The sequence below is a fragment of the Mirounga leonina genome, unplaced genomic scaffold (assembly GCF_011800145.1).
Source record: "Mirounga leonina isolate KUSES-001 unplaced genomic scaffold, KU_Mleo_1.0 Mir_129, whole genome shotgun sequence".
In the NCBI taxonomy this organism is placed as follows: domain Eukaryota; kingdom Metazoa; phylum Chordata; class Mammalia; order Carnivora; family Phocidae; genus Mirounga; species Mirounga leonina.
In genome coordinates this window covers 36,820,425-36,837,743 of record NW_023270323.1, presented here as the reverse complement: position 1 = coordinate 36,837,743, position 17,319 = coordinate 36,820,425, and the positions used below count along the sequence as shown (strand labels likewise).

The 17,319-nt window shown below is 40.5% G+C and overlaps 1 protein-coding gene across 8 annotated transcripts in view; it reads right to left on the bottom strand.

Moving 5' to 3' along the window:
* The window catches only part of AASDH (aminoadipate-semialdehyde dehydrogenase), a 40,224-nt gene extending 29,319 nt beyond the window's left edge, over positions 1 to 10,905 (bottom strand). For 3 of the 8 annotated variants that reach the window (XM_035004927.1, XM_035004928.1, XM_035004929.1), the window contains exons 1-3: positions 8,233 to 8,462; positions 6,619 to 6,739; positions 2,797 to 3,113 (exon numbers count right to left, since the gene is read on the bottom strand). In XM_035004927.1, coding sequence (XP_034860818.1) covers positions 2,797 to 3,113; positions 6,619 to 6,739; positions 8,233 to 8,462 — 668 coding nt within the window. Of the gene's footprint in view, positions 1 to 2,796; positions 3,114 to 3,260; positions 3,280 to 6,618; positions 6,740 to 8,232; positions 8,508 to 9,984; positions 10,160 to 10,588; positions 10,822 to 10,845 lie in introns of those variants that run through there. The other 5 variants (XM_035004924.1, XM_035004926.1, XM_035004925.1 and 2 more) reach the window with 5 other exon arrangements.
* Positions 10,906 to 17,319: the final 6,414 nt, after the last annotated feature.

Sequence of the window (17,319 nt, the reverse complement as noted above, 5' to 3'; positions counted from 1 at the left end):
TTGGTTAAGATTTTACTTGAGAGAGAGAGAGAGACAGCGTGTGTGTGAAAAGGGACAGGGGAAGAAGGAGAAAAAGAATCTCAAGCAGACTCTATACTGAGTGGAGAGCCCAATATGGGACTCGATCTCACGACCCTCAGATCACGATCTGAGGGGAAATCGAGAGTGGGACACTCAACTGACTGAGCCACTCAGGCACCCCAGTCTCCCATCTTAAAGATAAACCTATACCCTCCCAGAATTCTTTCTTTCCCATTAAAACTAGCTCCTAGAAATGAACACTTTATTATCTCCATTTCCTTATTTCTCATTCCCTTATTCCCAGCCTAATGTACTCTGTCCTCAGTGTTGGGCACTCGGAAATAAAGTCACTAAAGACCAGATTATCAATTACAAGACTCCTCTCTGCCTCATTTCACCATGCCCTTCTTCTAGACCTGCACTGTCCAGTATGGTAGGCACTAGAAACATGTGCCTATTGAGCACTAAAAATGTGGCTAATCCATATTGAGATGTGTAAGTGTAAAATACATGCTAGATTTAAGATAAACATAAAAGGGTGTAAAATACCTCACTAATTTTCATATTGATTACATTATTGATATTTTAGATATACTGAATTAAATAAGGTATTGTTAAATTTTATTTCTACCTTTTTTTTTTTTTTTTCAGGGTAGGGGGGAGAGGGAGAGAGAGAGAGAGAAGCAGAGGGAGAGAAAGAATCTTAAGTAGGCTCCACACCCAGCACAGAGCCTGACTCGGGGCTCAATCTCACGACCCTGAGATCATGACCTGAGCTGAAATCAAGAGTCAGATGCTTAACTGACTGAGCCACCCGGGCACCCCTCTTATTTTTTTGTACTTTTAAAATGTGGTTGTTAGAAAGTTTTTAATTATATAAAACTTAAAATGACATAAAAATATATGTCACAAAGTTTCTATACTTGTTTGTTTCCCCTTTTGATTTCCTAAGACTACTCTCCTTTGGTTCCCTTCCTCTTCTCTTTCCTTCTTCTCAATCTAAGAATCGACTTCATAGAGATTTCTCATCTCCTGATGAGCAAACCAAATTCTACAATGCTATAGGAACGAACGTAATGAACGCAAATCTTTTTACATCTACTGGATAAGTGCAAAATTCTTCAACAGGGCATACCAGGCTCCTGCCCCCTCAGGTCACATGGCTCCTGCCCTCCCACTCCTTCCTCAGCTCTGCCCTGATACACTCTAGCAAGCCAAACTTCTTTCTCCTATATGTCTGCTGTACCTCTACCAGGAATACACTCCCTTATTAATAATTAAGAAGCAAAGCTTCAACCATTATTTATTTGCTCCCTGTTTGGCTCCAGGTCTGGATCAGAGAGGTGAAGTCCTAGCCTGCAAAGAATTAAAGTTTAGATATAGCCAAAACAAGAGCCCCAATTACTTATGACTATCAATTTAGGAACAAGGGTTCTAAAAAACAGGGGCATCTGGGTGGCTCAGTCGGTTAAAGCGTCCAACTCTTGATTTTGGCTCAGGTCAAGATCTCAAGGTCATGAGATTGAGCCCCACGTTGGGCTCCGCACTCAGCGGGGAGTCTGCTTGAGATTCTCTCTCCCTCTGCCCCTCCCCCCTACTCAACGTGCGTGCTCTCTCAAATAAATGACTCAATCTTTAGAAAAAAGTTATAAAGAATAGAGATTAAAATTTTTCCCTTGGGGGTGTCTGGGTGGCTCAGTCGGTTAAGCGTCTGCCTTCAGCTCAGGTCATGATCCCAGAGTCCTGGGATAAAGCCCAGTGTCAGGCTCCCTGCTCAGCAGGAAGTCTGCTCCTCCCTCTCCCTCTACTCCTCCCCACTGCTTGTTCTCTCTTTCTCTCAAATAATTTAAAAATAAATAAAAATTAAATTTTTTCCTTGGGTTGCCTGGCTAGCTCAGTTGGTAGAACATGCAATGAGTTCAAGTCCCACATCGGGGGTAGTTTACTTATAAAAATGTTTTCGGGGTGCCTGGATGGCTCAGTTGGTTAAGTGTCTGCCTTCGGCTCGGGTCATGATCCCACAGACCTGTGGACAGAGGCCCACATCAGGCTCTCTGCTCAGCGGGGAGCCTGCTTTTCCCTCTCCTACTCCCCCTGCTTGTGCTCTCCCTCTCTATCAAATAAATAAATAAAAATCCTTAAAAAAATGTTTTTCCCCTTTAAAATACAAGTTCTTTCTTTTTTTATTTTTTAATTTTATTATGTTAATCACCAAACATTACATTATTAGTTTTTGATGTAGTGTTCCATGATTCATTGTTTGCGTATAACACCCAGGGCTCCATTCAATACGTGCCCTCTTTAATACCCATCACCAGGCTGACCCATCCTCCCACCCCCCTCCCCTCTAGAACCCTCAGTTTGTTTCTCAGAGTCCATCGTCTCTCATGGTTCGTCTCCCCCTCTGATTTTCCCCCCTTCATTTTTCCCTTCCTACTATCTTCTCCTTTTTTTTAACATATAATGTATTATTTGTTTCAGAGGTACAGGTCTGTGGAGCTCCAGTGGCACAATCAGTTAGCGCACGGTACTTATACAGAGGTACAGGTCTGTGATTCATCAGTCTTACACAATTCACAGCGCTCACCATAGCACATACCCTCCCCAATGTCTATCACCCAGCCACCCCATCCCTCCCACCCCCCACCACTCCAGCAACCCTCAGTTTGTTTCCTGAGATTAAGAATTCCTCATATCAGTGAGGTCATATGATACATGTCTTTCTCTGACTTTAAAATACAAGTTTTGAAGAAGGATTTGAAGGACAGAACTCACCGAAAATGTTGGATGTTCAGCACTATACATGCATGAGGGACTCTGACAATCTTAGGTATCCCTGTAGTGCCTGATGTATGGAGAACATAGGCCAGGCAATGATTTAGCCTCACATCCAGGTGCTCATCTGACTTTTCTTCATTGCTGTTCCCAGAATTTGTGCTGTCTGCCATTTTTTCTTTTTCATATTTCTGTTTTCTATCATTTAGCATCAAGCTCCCTTCAACATTTTTCCAGTGAAGTCTGAAGAGCACTAGGTCATTATGTTCTTTAAGTGTATCATAATTCAATAATACTTCATAGGAAGATTTGAATTTCTGTTACATGGGGAACAAAGTTCACAGTATAAATATGTTAAAAGAGGTTCTTTTTTACATAGAAGTAATACAAAGTATTCATTTACTCCTTCAACATGGTTTTGAGTACTTCTATATAACTAGGGATTAAAAAAATAAATTAGAAACCTGCAAGAATAGGGGTGCCTGGGTGGCTCAGTCTTTAAGCATCTGCCTTCGGCTCAGGTCATGATCCCATGGTCCTGGGATTGAGCCCCACATCGGGCTCCCTGCTCGGCAGGAAGCCTGCTTCCCCCTCTCCCACTTCCCCTGCTTGTGTTCCCTCTCTTGCTGTCTCTGTCAAATAAATAAAATTAAAAAAAACACAAAACCTGCAAGAATAAAGTGCTGTCTTTATTTTCAATGTCACCTTCAAAATAAAAAGACATAAAAACATACAACTGTAGGGCAACTATGACAATGAATATGCTTGAAATGTTAATGGGAATAGAGGAGACTGAATTTAACTCTGTCTGGAAGGTCTGAGATTGCTACATCATATGTAATATTTGGGTTATAAGAAGCTTTTGTCCAAATGAAGAGGAGTACTTTATTATTCAAACCACCTAATGCAGAGTATATGACCTGAGAAAGCTAATGTTGTGGAGAATGTTAACCATTCCAATAAGCTGAAGAACTGGGGGGAGAGGGAGAAGGTAAGTAGAAGAGGAGATGCTATCCTTAATAACTTTGTATATACTCAATACTAATGAGTTTACACCTTAACCTTATAAGCACCTTATAAGCAATGAGATCCAACTGAAGGTGGCAACAGCATAGTCTAGACTTTACTCCATCAAGGACAGACTGGTAATTGGTAAGATTTTTGATAAGTGAGGGTCTTCTAATGAAACTTTTGCAACAACTGGGATATGCATATAAGGCCTGAACTAGTCTGTTGCAACAAGAGTGGACAGACAGAGCCTATGAGCAAGAGTCAATGGGGTTGTGTAACTCTCTGGATACAGAGTGAGTCTAAGAAGACTGCAGAGTTTCTGGCTCAGGTATTTGGTAGATGAAGATAGATTAATACAGATTTACTTAATTTGGATAAAAAGATGCTAAATTCAATTTTTACATGCTAAAAGTGAGGCTCCTTTGAATATACCTTTTTAGGTTGATAAAAAGCAGCTTAATGAAACATAACAAGTTTTCACATCAAAGAAATTACTATAAAAGACAACTGAGAGGGGCGTCTGGGTGGCTCAGATGGTTAAGCGTCTGCCTTCAGCTCAGGTCATGATCCCAGGGTCCTGGGATCGAGTCCCACATCGGGCTCCCTGCTCCTTGGGAGCCTGTTTCTCCCTCTGCTTCTCTCTCTCTCTGTCTCTCATGAATAAATAAATAAAATCTTAAAAAAAAAAAAGACAACTGAGAGAAAAATAAGAGAAATGAGAGAAAAAGGTCACAATGCAAGAGCCTATAGTGTTTTGTTTGTTTGTTGTTGTATATTAGGGGTCAGGTGTGGTGTGACCGGCTTCCCTGTTTACATTTGTCAAAACTCATCAAAATATACACATAAAATTGGTGATTTTTATTGTATGTCCAATAAACCTCAACAACTGATTTTTTAAGATTTTATTTATTTATTTATTTGACAGAGACACACACAGCGAGAGAGGGAACATTAGCAGGGGGAGTGGGAAAGGGAGAAGCAGGCTTCCCGCTGAGCAGGGAGCCCGATGCGGGGCTCGATCTCAGGACCCTGAGATCATGATCTGAGCAGAAGGTAGCTGCTTAACCAACTCAGCCACCCAGGTGCCCCTACTGACAGCATTATAAAAAACTGAGAACCACTGCCCTAGTGGATGCTGAGCATATTATATATGCTCAATAAATATTTGATTGCTCATGTGTTAAGGAGGAACACTTACATCAAAGTCATGGAACAGGAAGCAAGGTACTTTCTAGGGGATTTTCTATGTGCCCAACTCCTTATAAGCAGTTAGAAAGAATACCTGATACTGACAATTCTCATACCCAACCACCTATTTTATAAAACTTTCACCAAGGTTAAGAAAAATGAATGTCGGGGCGCCTGGGTGGCTCAGTTGGTTAAGAGTCTGCCTTCGTCTCGAGTCATGATCCCAGGGTCCTGGGATCGAGCCCCACATTGGGCTCCTCGCTCACTGGGGAGTCTGCTTCTCTCTCTCCCTCTGCTGCTCCCCCTGCTTTTGTGCTCCTTCTCTCTGTTGAATAAATAAAATCTTAAAAAAAAAAAAAAAAAGAAAAATGTCACATCCGTTTTAGTTTTGCTTACATCAACAGAGAAATAACCAATTTGAGAAGAAAACTTTTGACTAGACATGAATAGGTTTATTTAAAGAATATTAACCCATTATATTAGCCTATTATACCTCAGTTGTCTCTTTCTAGAGACTTTAATACCCGTGATTCTCTAGGAAGTCCTCCATATATCTCAAGCTCTTGATATTTTTTGTTATATATACAGAGATGCACACACATACAGATACATAGGTGGATGTATTTAAGTTACCCTCAAATATAAATTGGTTCAAATAGGAAAAGGGTAAAAACAGGCTAAATTAAATATATGTTCTATAATGTTCTATTCCTCTTTGGTAAAAATATTTTACAAATAAAATAATGAAACATGGGATGCATTTTGCTGAACACCTAACACCAAATATTACCTATAAAGCAGTGTTCCTTGGCTAGGTATTTGGTTGGCAGTCATTTAAAAAATTAAAAAATAAATTTAGTTTTCCAGAGAAGTCTGGTCTAAGTGCTAATCTCTTTTTCAAAATTTAAGCCTGGTTATAATTCTTTAATGTTGTTGAACACTGTAAATTAAAACACTTATCTTTTATATTTGTGGCAAGTATTATAAAATTTTCCTAGTATAGAAACAACTTTGGAAAGAGAAAGGAAATTCGAAACAATGCAGTACCTTATTATACATCTAGAACACACGTTCATGCTATAGAGCAGTGTTTCTCAACAGATTGTAGGGGGTAAAGGGTGCCTCCAGGAGACATCTGGTAATTTCTGGAGACAATTTTGGCTGTCACAACTCGGGTGGGGAGGGTGCTACTGGCATCCAGGGGGTCGAAACCAGGGATGTTGCTAAAACAACCTATAATATACAGGACACTCCTCACAACAATTACCCAACCCAAATGTCAAAAGTGCTGAGACTGAAAAACTGCAGAGTTAGAAAAGGTGGACATGGACGGACAGACACACAACCTTCAACTGAAAAATAAACATAACACATAAAAAAAACAATTTAGGGGTGCCTGGGTGGCTCAGTCGTTAAGCATCTGCCTTCGGCTCAGGTCGTGATCCCAGGACCCTGGGATCGAGCCCCACATCGGGCTCCCTGCTCCGCGGGGAAGCCTGCTTCTCCCTCTCCTACTCCCCCTGCTTGTGTTCCCTCTCTCACTATGTCTCTCTCTGTCAAATAAATAAATAAAATCTTTAAAAAAAAAAAAAACCAAAAAACAATTTAAATACACACACTTACATGAATTTGCTGTTTTTCAACAAGAATATAACTTAGATTACATTTTTTCATAAAATGAGTTGATAATGCTGGTGGTGCATCTGGATCAAGAGGAGCATAAGCAGCAGGGACTTGGAGAATTCTAAAGAAACAGTACAGAGTCAGCATAGAAGATCTGTTGAAAATCATCTTTAAGTATTTCTCTACGTACTTTACTGTTGACTATATCAGAAATGCCCAATATTTTTGTTGACACATCTTTGGTTACAGTTATTTTTATTATGTCTTTAAGACCGAATATCCGTTATTAAATTTTTATCACTTAATATACAGAAATCCAAGATTTTTTTAAAGCTAATGTATTACAGTAGAATATACTTGGTTAACACTACTACTAAAATACCAAATAGGTAGCAGAGTCTTGTTTCTTCATCTAACTAAGATAACATAAGCTAAATATCCATATGTAACTTACTAGTATGCAGATTAATACAATCTATACTAAAAATGACATTTCACCAAATCCAGGATACCTTAAGGGGGAGGGAAACAACTTTAAAACTGATTTTTAAGTGGCAATAAAGATCCAAAATTAGTTAGTTGTTTTAACTAAAAGTACTTTCACGTAGGGGGACCTGCCTGGCTCAGTTGGTAGAGCATAGGACTCTTGATCTTGGGGTTGTGGGTTTGAGCCCCACTTTGGATGCAAAGATTACTTCAAAATAAAATTTAAAAAAAGTACTTTGAGGTATACTTTAGAGACAATAGCTTTTTGTAGGAAATTCTCAATAAAATTTTGTCAATGATTGGATGAAAGTAAAATTTTAACTTTTTTTGCTTTACATTTATACAATTAATCTACTAACACACATCCCATGGGATGAATATCAACTTTTCTAATTCTTTAGCAGCTCTTATTTACTGCAGAACTCAAGTACAGAAATCACTATATAAGGATAATATTCTAGAACTTAATGAACATTTTGCAAATGATTTTTTTAATTAGTGTCTTCCTCAGTTCATAGCTCAATTTTTATGAACCATCATTCAAAACTTTCATTTATTAATTCACTCACTTACTGAATACCTAGAACTTCAGTCTCAGGGGAAAAAAAGTTACAATATTTCTGAAATACTTGTTTTCTCTGATATAACAGAATTTATGACTGTTTTCTTTTGGCAGACAAATGAAGCCCTTATATCTTGAAGATAATTAAGTGTTCTATTAGCGAAAACTTCTGGTCTCTCCTACATAAACTCAGATTAACTAACTTAAATGATTAAAAATAATCTTGGGGTAGGGGCACCTGGGTGGCTCAGTTGGTTAAACGTCTGCCTTCAGCTCAGGTCATGATCCCAGGGTCCTGGGAACCAGCCCCAAATCGGTCTCCCTGCTCAGCGGGGAGTCTGTTTCTCCTGTTCCCCTTGCTTGTGCTCTGTCAAATAAATCTTTAAGAATTTCATAAATCTTTAAGAAAAATAATAATCTTGGGATAAATATGAATTCCTTTAGCCTAAAATCTAACAAGCAATACATAAAAATAAAATAGTAAACAGAATAGTAAGTTACAACATATTCTATGTATTAAAGAATTATAAATTAGAAAACTAAAAATGTAATATTAAAACAATTACCCTAAAATCCAAGAGGGTAAGTTTATCCCAGGATGGCAGTAGAGACCAACTTCCCGAATTCCTTGAAAGGTACAGTGTAATTGCAGGAAATTTGATAATTCTGAAGCAGCATTAACCACAGTCTTATAGGTGTAATAAACTGGAGGCTGGTTGTTGCACTCATCAAAACATACAGCTATTTTATCTGAATAAATGGAGGCAGCCTGATGCACCAATTCTTGAAGAGTCATTTCACTGAAGTTTCTCTAAACATCATTGGCAGCAGAGAACTCTACCTATATACAGAAATATTATGGGGACAGGGAGTTTTAGGGAAACTAGTAGGATGAGAAAGGGAGAGAGAAACTTCTATATAAATCATTCCTCACAAAAATAAATATATAAAAAACATTATTAATCTCAGAAGCCAGGAATGGTCTGTGGTGAGAACAATGAGGTTGAAAATTAATCTGATACCATTGACCTAATACTGGGTCAGTGCTGGAAGAAAATTTGGGAGAGGAGCGGTATACACAGGGGAGAATGAAACAGGTACATATGTAGTCTCTCTCAACTGCCCACAATGGGAAAAAACAAAAAATTAACCAATAAAACTCAATTTAAAGCACTACATGCTTAATTTTTTCATTTTTCTTTAGTTATCGTTCCAGATTAAGATAAAGTGGTTAAAATCATGCACAAAAGACTAACGCAAATAAACTGTGCTTTTAGGAACTGAACTTAGGTGACAGCAAAACAAACCTTTGATAGGAAAAAGAAAACTACCTAAATCCACCCAATTTTAGTCCACTATATATAAACTATATTATTTATTATAATACTTCAGAGGTCACATCAAGTCACTTTTATAAATGTTGAATAACCTCTTTATTCTCTCTTTTTGAACTGCCAATAAATCCATTTAAACTACAGTATTACAACTCAAAGCATTGTATCAATACAATATTGTCTGGACTTCTCAATAAAAATATAAAGATTTTAAACAGTATTTCATCAAAAAAAACTTTAGGGATCATCGATTTAGAAGAAATAACTGCTAGTATTTCCTTGAGAATAAAGGTGATTTTTTTTTTCTCTTCTGTGAACTCTTTTCTGTATTTCAAAAGCAGGTTAAGATTTACCACGTAGCCTACTTTAGTTTTTTTTACTTGTGCATACATATTAGAACTGATTTCATTGATTCAAAATAAAATTAATTTTTTCCTATGTCATTTAATTTATATGAATTAGTAAACAAAATATTCCTAAAGAGAGCAAAATGAACCAACAACCACTGAGACCCATAAGGTTTGAAAATGCCACGTTATCTAAATATAAAATTTAAAAACATAACTGTGGTACTTAGTTTTTAATAAGCATTTCTATAAATATTTTCTTTTGTAATGTATAAGATAAAAATTTTAAACTTTTCCTCATACACACAAATGATCATTATATAAAGACTGTCCATAGCACGCATTAATTATGCCAAATGTGTTTTTCACAGGAGGTATAGTCAGTGCAGAAGGATATCTTCTACTACGCTCTCCTGCTAGAGAGACAAATGGCTTACACTCTAAGGCATTTTCACAAAAATGGTATACTGTATTTATCCCCCCAAAATGCATTTTTAATGCAAAAACAATTACAGCCATTAATTTTCCACATCAAGACATTCTGATTATTATACTACAAAATACCTGACATCAAAGGGGCAAGATTATAAAGTTAACTTTAAAAAATACCATTTTTATGACAAATTACAACACTCACCACACATCTATGTAATTCAGATGTTTTTCTACTTTTAACTGCCAGTTTCCCAGTGGTTGCTACAGAGACTTAAGGCAAGATCTATTGCGTAACGTTTTTATTTTAACAATCAAATACATTCTCTCCAGTAAAAAAAAATATTATACTTAAAAAAAAAAAAACACTTATTGGACACCAAACATTTCTGAGACCTCAAGGGGCGGGGGTAGCAAATCTGGTAAGCAGATTTTATATGTAATGGAATCATTAAGATATTCGCTACTTCATTTGTAACAGTAGAGGCTACTTATGAAGTTATCAAAGGTCTTAAGAGTGTCAACAAATTCTCGCGCTCCAAGGGTTTCTCTTCCCAAGTTATCAGTTATTTTAAAGAGAGTTAAATAATCTAGAAACTTCATTTTGCTGTATCCACTGGCTTAATTTACATTATGCAACTACATTTAATAACAATGCACTCTGTAGCTCCCACACCGTTTTTCATTTGCTCTTCCAAACCAATAGGTGGAGCAGATTTATTTCCTTCGGAATGAAGGGGCCGAGGGTCTGAGGCTGGGTAACTCTGGAGAGATCACACAGGTCAGTTTAGTCTTTGCAGTACACCAACCTGCCAGACGCCACTGACACACATCCCAGGCGAGGCGGTGGCCCTGAGGCTGAACCAATCTGCACAGCCAGCCCGAGGCCTCACCCTACTTCACTTTCCTCACACAAACCCCTGCTGGATGCAGCCTCCTGCGAGACTCAGAAGGCCTGACGACTGCGGCAGAGGCTTTAGCCCATCCGGACCCTCCAAAAGCCCGAACCCAGAATCTCCCCCAACACATATTAAAAAAACAGTTACCCGCAAGCCGTAAAGCGTACCTATCGCACTGGCCGCCGGGATCTGAGAAGCACGGGCTCTCCCGTAATCCTCTGCGTCGCTGCATTGACGTCAGCTCGAGCGACCGGGGGCAGATAGTGTCCTAAAGCCCCGCCCCCTCCCAAAGGGGCTTGCGCCAACTTGGGCAAGACTTGGCAGTGTTTTTGCCTACTGCTCTCAGCTCAGACACCTGTTGTGGTCACGCTGGATTTTTGGACAGGGTTTGCATAGACTTTGAAGCAGCTTAGAGCTGTGCCCTTTCATATTTAAACTTGGGCGAGATACTTTAATTCGGAGCCCATAAAGTGGAAAGATACTGTCTAGATTTGATGTGAAGGAAGGTGAAATAGCTGTGAAATGCAATAGTAAATGGACTTAATCCATCTGACAATTTCTCAGAGTAGAAATGGAGTTTGGGAGATTGTGAGTGCCGTGATGAAGCCTGCAAAGGAGGTCCCTGTCACAATTAGGCTGGCATTTTAATTGGAAGAGACCGATTTAAACGATGAGTAAGAAATTTTCAGCTTTCAGTAGGAGCAATAAATAAAATGGGGCGGGGGAGAGTTACCTAAGCTATACGCCTGAATAACAATTGGTTTCCAACTTATTACAGTTGGAGACATGTCAATTATTACAGATGTCAAGGGAAATAATTTTATTTTTAAGCTACTCTGCAATAGCAGAGGAAGTGATCAGGTTTTTAAAATTTTTGCTGTGGGGCACCTGGGTGGCTCAGTCGTTATGCGTCTGCCTTCAGCTCGGGTCATGTTCCCAGGGTCCTGGAATCGAGCCCCGCATTGGGCTCCCTGCTCCGTGGGAGGCCTGCTTCTCCCTCTCCCACTCCCCCTGCTTGTGTTTCCTCTCTCGCTGTGTCTCTATCAAATAAATAAAAGCTTTAAAAATAAAACAAAATTTTTGCTGAAAGACTGAGAAGACCGCGCAGCACTGACAACTATATATGAAAAGTCACAGGATATCCCACTGTCCTTAGGGGTCAGTGGCAAGAAACTAGCAGTAATCCAAGCAAGAGATAGCTCCATCTGCTCAGGATAGTTTCACCCAGATATATCACAGGCTACTAAAACGATTTGGGGGGAGGGTGTGCCCCCCAACCTTTCTGTATTTGAGAATGACACCATCATCCACCCAGCAAAGAAACCTAGATACCACCCCCCTTTTTTTTTACCCTCCTATAACCAATTAGACCCTGTCTCCACTCCTGGATCTCAAAGTCAGCTGACTACATCAGAATCACCTATGGTGATGTTAAACACAGATTCCAGGCTCCTGGACCTCCTCCCCGGGGGTTCTGAATTAGTTTTCTGAGAGGCCTACAATCTGCATTTTTAAAAAATGCTCTCAATCTTCATTTCTGCTACTGCTACCTTAGTTCAGGTCTTCTTGGTCAGCTTTTCCTGAAAGCCTATTAGCTTCACTTGGCTCTAACTCTAAATTGCTCCTAGAGGGGTGCCTGGGTGGCTCAGTCGTTAGGCGTCTGCCCTCAGCTCAGGTCATGATCCCAGGGTGCTGGGATCTAGCCCCGCATCCGGCTCCCTGCTCAGCGGGAGGCCTGCTTCTCCCTCTCCCTCACTTGTGTTCCCTCTCTTGCTGTGTCTCTGTCAAATAAAAATCTTAAAAAAAATTGCTGCTAGAGTGATGTTGGTTTTATTATAATCTTTCACCTCGGATATTAATGATAGTTTTAGTTGTTTTTCCCCTTGTACAATCTACTTTTTTTCTTCTGTTGGTTTTGGACTTTTTCATATTAGAGGCTTCCTGAGGTGTCTGGTAGTCATGCATTATCTGCACATATTTAAAAGTGGGACATTTAAAACTTGATTGGAAACAGTCTGTGGGACAATTTGTTGAAAATCAAGTTGAGAGAAAAGGGCTGTGGTGTATGTTTCAGGGTGTGTGTCTCAGAATGGAGTATAAAATTTATCACTTAATTCTATTTCAGGTGCCTAATATACTCCAATATGAAGACATTGTTTTTGTGGGTTTTTTTAAGATTTTATTTATTTGACAGAGACACAGCAAGAAAGGGAACACAAGTAGGGGGAATGGGAGAGGGAGGGAGAAGCAGGCTTCCCGCCGAGCAAGGAGCCTGATGTGGGGCTTGATCCCAGGACCCTGGGACCATGACCTGAGCGAAAGGCAGACCCTAAACGACTGAGCAACCCAGGCGCCGCAAGACATTGTTTTAGGGGCACCTGGGTGGCTCAGTCGGTTGAGTGTCCAACTCGATCTCAGCTCAGGTCTTGATCTCAGGGTCAAGAGTTCAAACCCCACATTGGTCTCCACGCTGCGTGTGGAGCCCACTTAAAATTAAGAAGAGACACCTGGGTGGCTCAGTCAGTTAAGTCTACCTTCAGCTCAGGTCATGATCCCAGGGTTCTGAGGACTCCCTGCTGAGTGGGAAGTCTGCTTCTCCCTCTGCCCCTTCCCCACCAGTCATGCACGCTTTCTCAAATAAATACGATCTTTTTAAAAAGATTTTAAAAATTAAAAAAAAAAAAAAAAAGAGGCGCCTGGGTGGTGCAGTTGGTTAAGTCCAACTCCTAGTTTCAGCTCAGGTCATGATCTCACGGTCATCAGGTTGAGCTCTCCATCAGTGGACAGTCTGCTTGAGATTGTTTCTCCCTCTGCCCCCAGCTCATGCTCTCTCCCAAATCTTTAAAAAAAATTTTAAAAAGAAAAAAAAAAAACATTATTTTACTTTCTCCTGAACACAGAGGCCTTCAGAATTAGGCTATACAGGGGTGATGGGGAGTGGCATAAGGATAGAACTCATTCCTAAATGAACTTCCAATCCTTTTAGTTACCCTTGTCACCCCTCTTTCCAGAAGCCAACTTCTCAGTTTCTTAAGGGGTTCTGTCATATAAATAGGATTGTTTATTGGCTTTGCTTCCTGCTGGTTTAGAATTTAGCTTTTCTAAATCAGCTGAGCCCTTTGCTTTTGACTCCAGAATCTTTTCCTCTATCCTTGAGAGTTTAGGACTCTTATATCCCTTTACTATCATTTTCAGGGGGTCTTAAGAGTAAACAAATGCAGAAGACTATGTTCAAAACACCATTTTTACCTGGTAATCTAGAGTGATAATTCTATAACATACACCAGATTAATCATAGCATTCTCCTGCTTAAGACCTCCTTCAGTGGTCCCTCATTGCCTACAGGATGACAGACTCTACCAAGGTAAACAAGATGGCTCATTATCTAACCCTATCTGTTACAGTTAACCACCGCTCTCCTACCCTCCACATTCCTCATACCTGGTCCTGAAAGCTCCAGCTATGATAAGACCCTAGTAAATCTTCTGAGCATGCCAACCCCTTATCAAATTTCCACACCTGTGTTTTGGCGGGGTCTCAGGCTGAAATACCCTTTCTTCTCCCCATGTCTGCTCGATGAACATTTATCCCCTATGAAAACACAGCTTAAACATCACCTCCTTGGGATGCTTGGGTGGCTCGGTCGGTTAGGCGTCTGTCTCTGGCTCAGGTCATGATCCCAAGGTCCTGGGATCGAGTCCCACATCAGGCTCCTTGCTCTGTGGGGAGCCTGCTTCTCCCTCTGCTTGAGCAATCTTGTGCTCTCTGACAAATAAACAAAATCTTTAAAAAAAAAAAAAAAGTCACCTCCCTGGTGCCTTTCTTCAAGCCTTGTATTAGAATTTACCCATCCTCCCCCCACCATCCTGTGAACCCAACGTACTGTTGGGAGGGACACTGCCATGACCCTGAATGTCCTTGCAAATTCTTGCTGGGTATGTCAAAAACACAAGGTATTGATTGCTCTTTATTCAGGTCATTTGTCAGGGTTGTTTGGGGTGATGGATCTTCAGAGCTGAGGTAATGTCTTTCCCAAGGAGCAGGTTTGCTTCCATTTACTATAAAAGCAAATCCCCCACACTTAGTATTCCTTTCCTGTCACACAACCCACTGCATGTGCAGACATCCATCTCTGCCTGACTCCCATCTCCCCAGTGGGACTTGGGATGCATGGCGAACTGACAAATGTGAAGCTCTGGCCACTGCTTTTGCCATGAGTAACAAATTTCTCTTTGACCCAGGAATCTCAGGTCTATTGCCACGAAACAGTAACAGGCTAGCATACTAGCTTTTCAGTAGGGTGTAAGCCTACACCTTTCCCAAACGGTAACTTACACTTTTTTTTTTTTTAAGATTTTATTTATTTATTTGATAGAGAGAGACACAGCGAGAGAGGGAACACAAGCTGGGGGAGTGGGAGAGGGAGAAGCAGGCTTCCCGCGCAGCAGGGAGCCCGATGTGGGGCTCGATCCCAGAACCCTGGGACCATGACCTGAGCTGAAGGCAGACACTTAACGACTGAGCCACCCAGGCGCCCCGGTAATTTACACTTCTTACAGAACCTATCAACAGCTGCATTTAACTTCTTATACTAAATACTTAAGTATCTGGAAAACAGTTTCATGTCTTATGCACCTGTTTCCCCAACTATCTTTTTACTCTTCTCCCATCCACTACATTAATTCCTGGGAAGTTTCAAATGCCTATCCCAGAACCTTGCTGATCCTTTGCACATTTATTGATGCATTCTAATTTCACTTTTTTTTTATTTTTTATTTTTTTTAATTTTTTTTTAAGATTTTATTTATTTGCGAGAGAGACAATGAGAGACAGAGAGCACGAGAGGGAGGAGGGTCAGAGGGAGAAGCAGACTCCCTGCTGAGCAGGGAGCCCGACGTGGGACTCGATCCCGGGACTCCAGGATCATGACCCGAGCCGAAGGCAGTCGCTTAACCAACTGAGCCACCCAGGCACCCCTAATTTCACTTTTCACCTAATCCTCCACCTCATCTCAGTTGCCAATGTCGTTTCTTTTAAAAATAAAAATGATTTCAAAAACAATTTTGAGTATCCTTGACCCTACCTCCAATGGGTGAGTTTTCCATCCATCACGCAATTAACTCAGGAACAGCTAGTTGGAAGGAACGCAGAGGACAAGGGATGTGGAAAGGGAGCATGGAGCTACCACGCTCTCCAAGCATACCACTCACCCCCGCGTCTCCATGTCACCAACCAGGAAATTCTCCAGACCACGAGTCCTTCTGGGTTTTTATAGAGGCTTAATTATGAGGGCACAATTGATTAAATCACTGGCCATTCCCTGTTGATTCAACCTGTAGCTCCTCTCCCCTCCCTGAAAGTCAAGGAGGTGCGGCTGAAAGTTCAACCCTCTCATCACATGGTCAGTTCCCCTGGAAAAGAGTCCTTATTCTTAGGTGTTTTCAGAAAGTCACCTCATTAACATAAACACAGGTGTGGCTGAAAGGAATTTGTTATGAATATCGACACCTTTATTAGAGGCAAACCAAAAAACACTCAACCATAGAGAACAAATGGTTAGGAGAGGGGAGGTGGGTGGGTGAGGGATGGGTTAGTGATGGGGATTAAGTGTACACTTACCTTGATGAGCACTGAGTAATATATGGAACTGTTGAATCATTACATTGTACACCTGAAACTAATATAGCACTGTATGTTGACTACACTGGAATTTAAAAAAACACACCTTTATTGCTCTTATCACTTAGGAAATCTCAACGACTTTAAGGTATCTGTGCTAGAAATAGGATAAAGACCAAATATATATCTTATTATAAATCACAGTATCATACTACCCTGAAGACAAGGCTAGCTCCCTGTTGTGTGCTTTGCAGAATAACAGTTGGGATAATGGTGTGTTATATGGTTTGCTTTTTTTTAAGATTTTATTTATTTATTTGAGAGAGAGAATGAGAGAGAGCACATGAGAGGGGGGAGGGTCAGAGGGAGAAGGAGACCCCCCGCCGAGCAGGGAGCCCGATGCGGGACTCGATCCAGGGACTCCAGGATCATGACCTGAGCCGAAGGCAGTCGCTTAACCAACTGAGCCACCCAGGCGCCTGATACATGATTTACTCTTAACAGTGCTCAGCTGCCCAGTTGAAAGTGGAGAAAATTAGTAGTTGGGTTCACTCGGGCTTGTTTTGTCAGATGGCTAGGAAAGAATGGAGGGATGAGGAAGGTCCCACTGTTCGCAAGAGGGAGTCTATTAAAGTTCTGCAGAGGAACAAAAACACATATAAACATAAACATACCACATAAAATATATAAAAGTATATGTTTGAAAGAGAGAGAGATACATGTATTTTAAGAAATTGGCTCACACATTTGTGAGGGCTGTCAAATTTGGAATCTATAGAGCAGGCCAGCAGGCTGGAAACTCTGGCAGGGTTTCTATGTTGCAATTTTGAAAATTCTATCTCCAGGAAACCTCCATCTTTATTCTTAAGACCTACAACTGACTGGATGAGGTCCACTCACATTATGGAGAGTAATCTGCTTTATTTAGTCTACTGATGGAGCACCTGGGTGGCTCAGTCTGTTAAGTGTCCGACTCTTATTTCAGTTCACATCATGGAATCGAGCCCCACGTGCACTGAGCG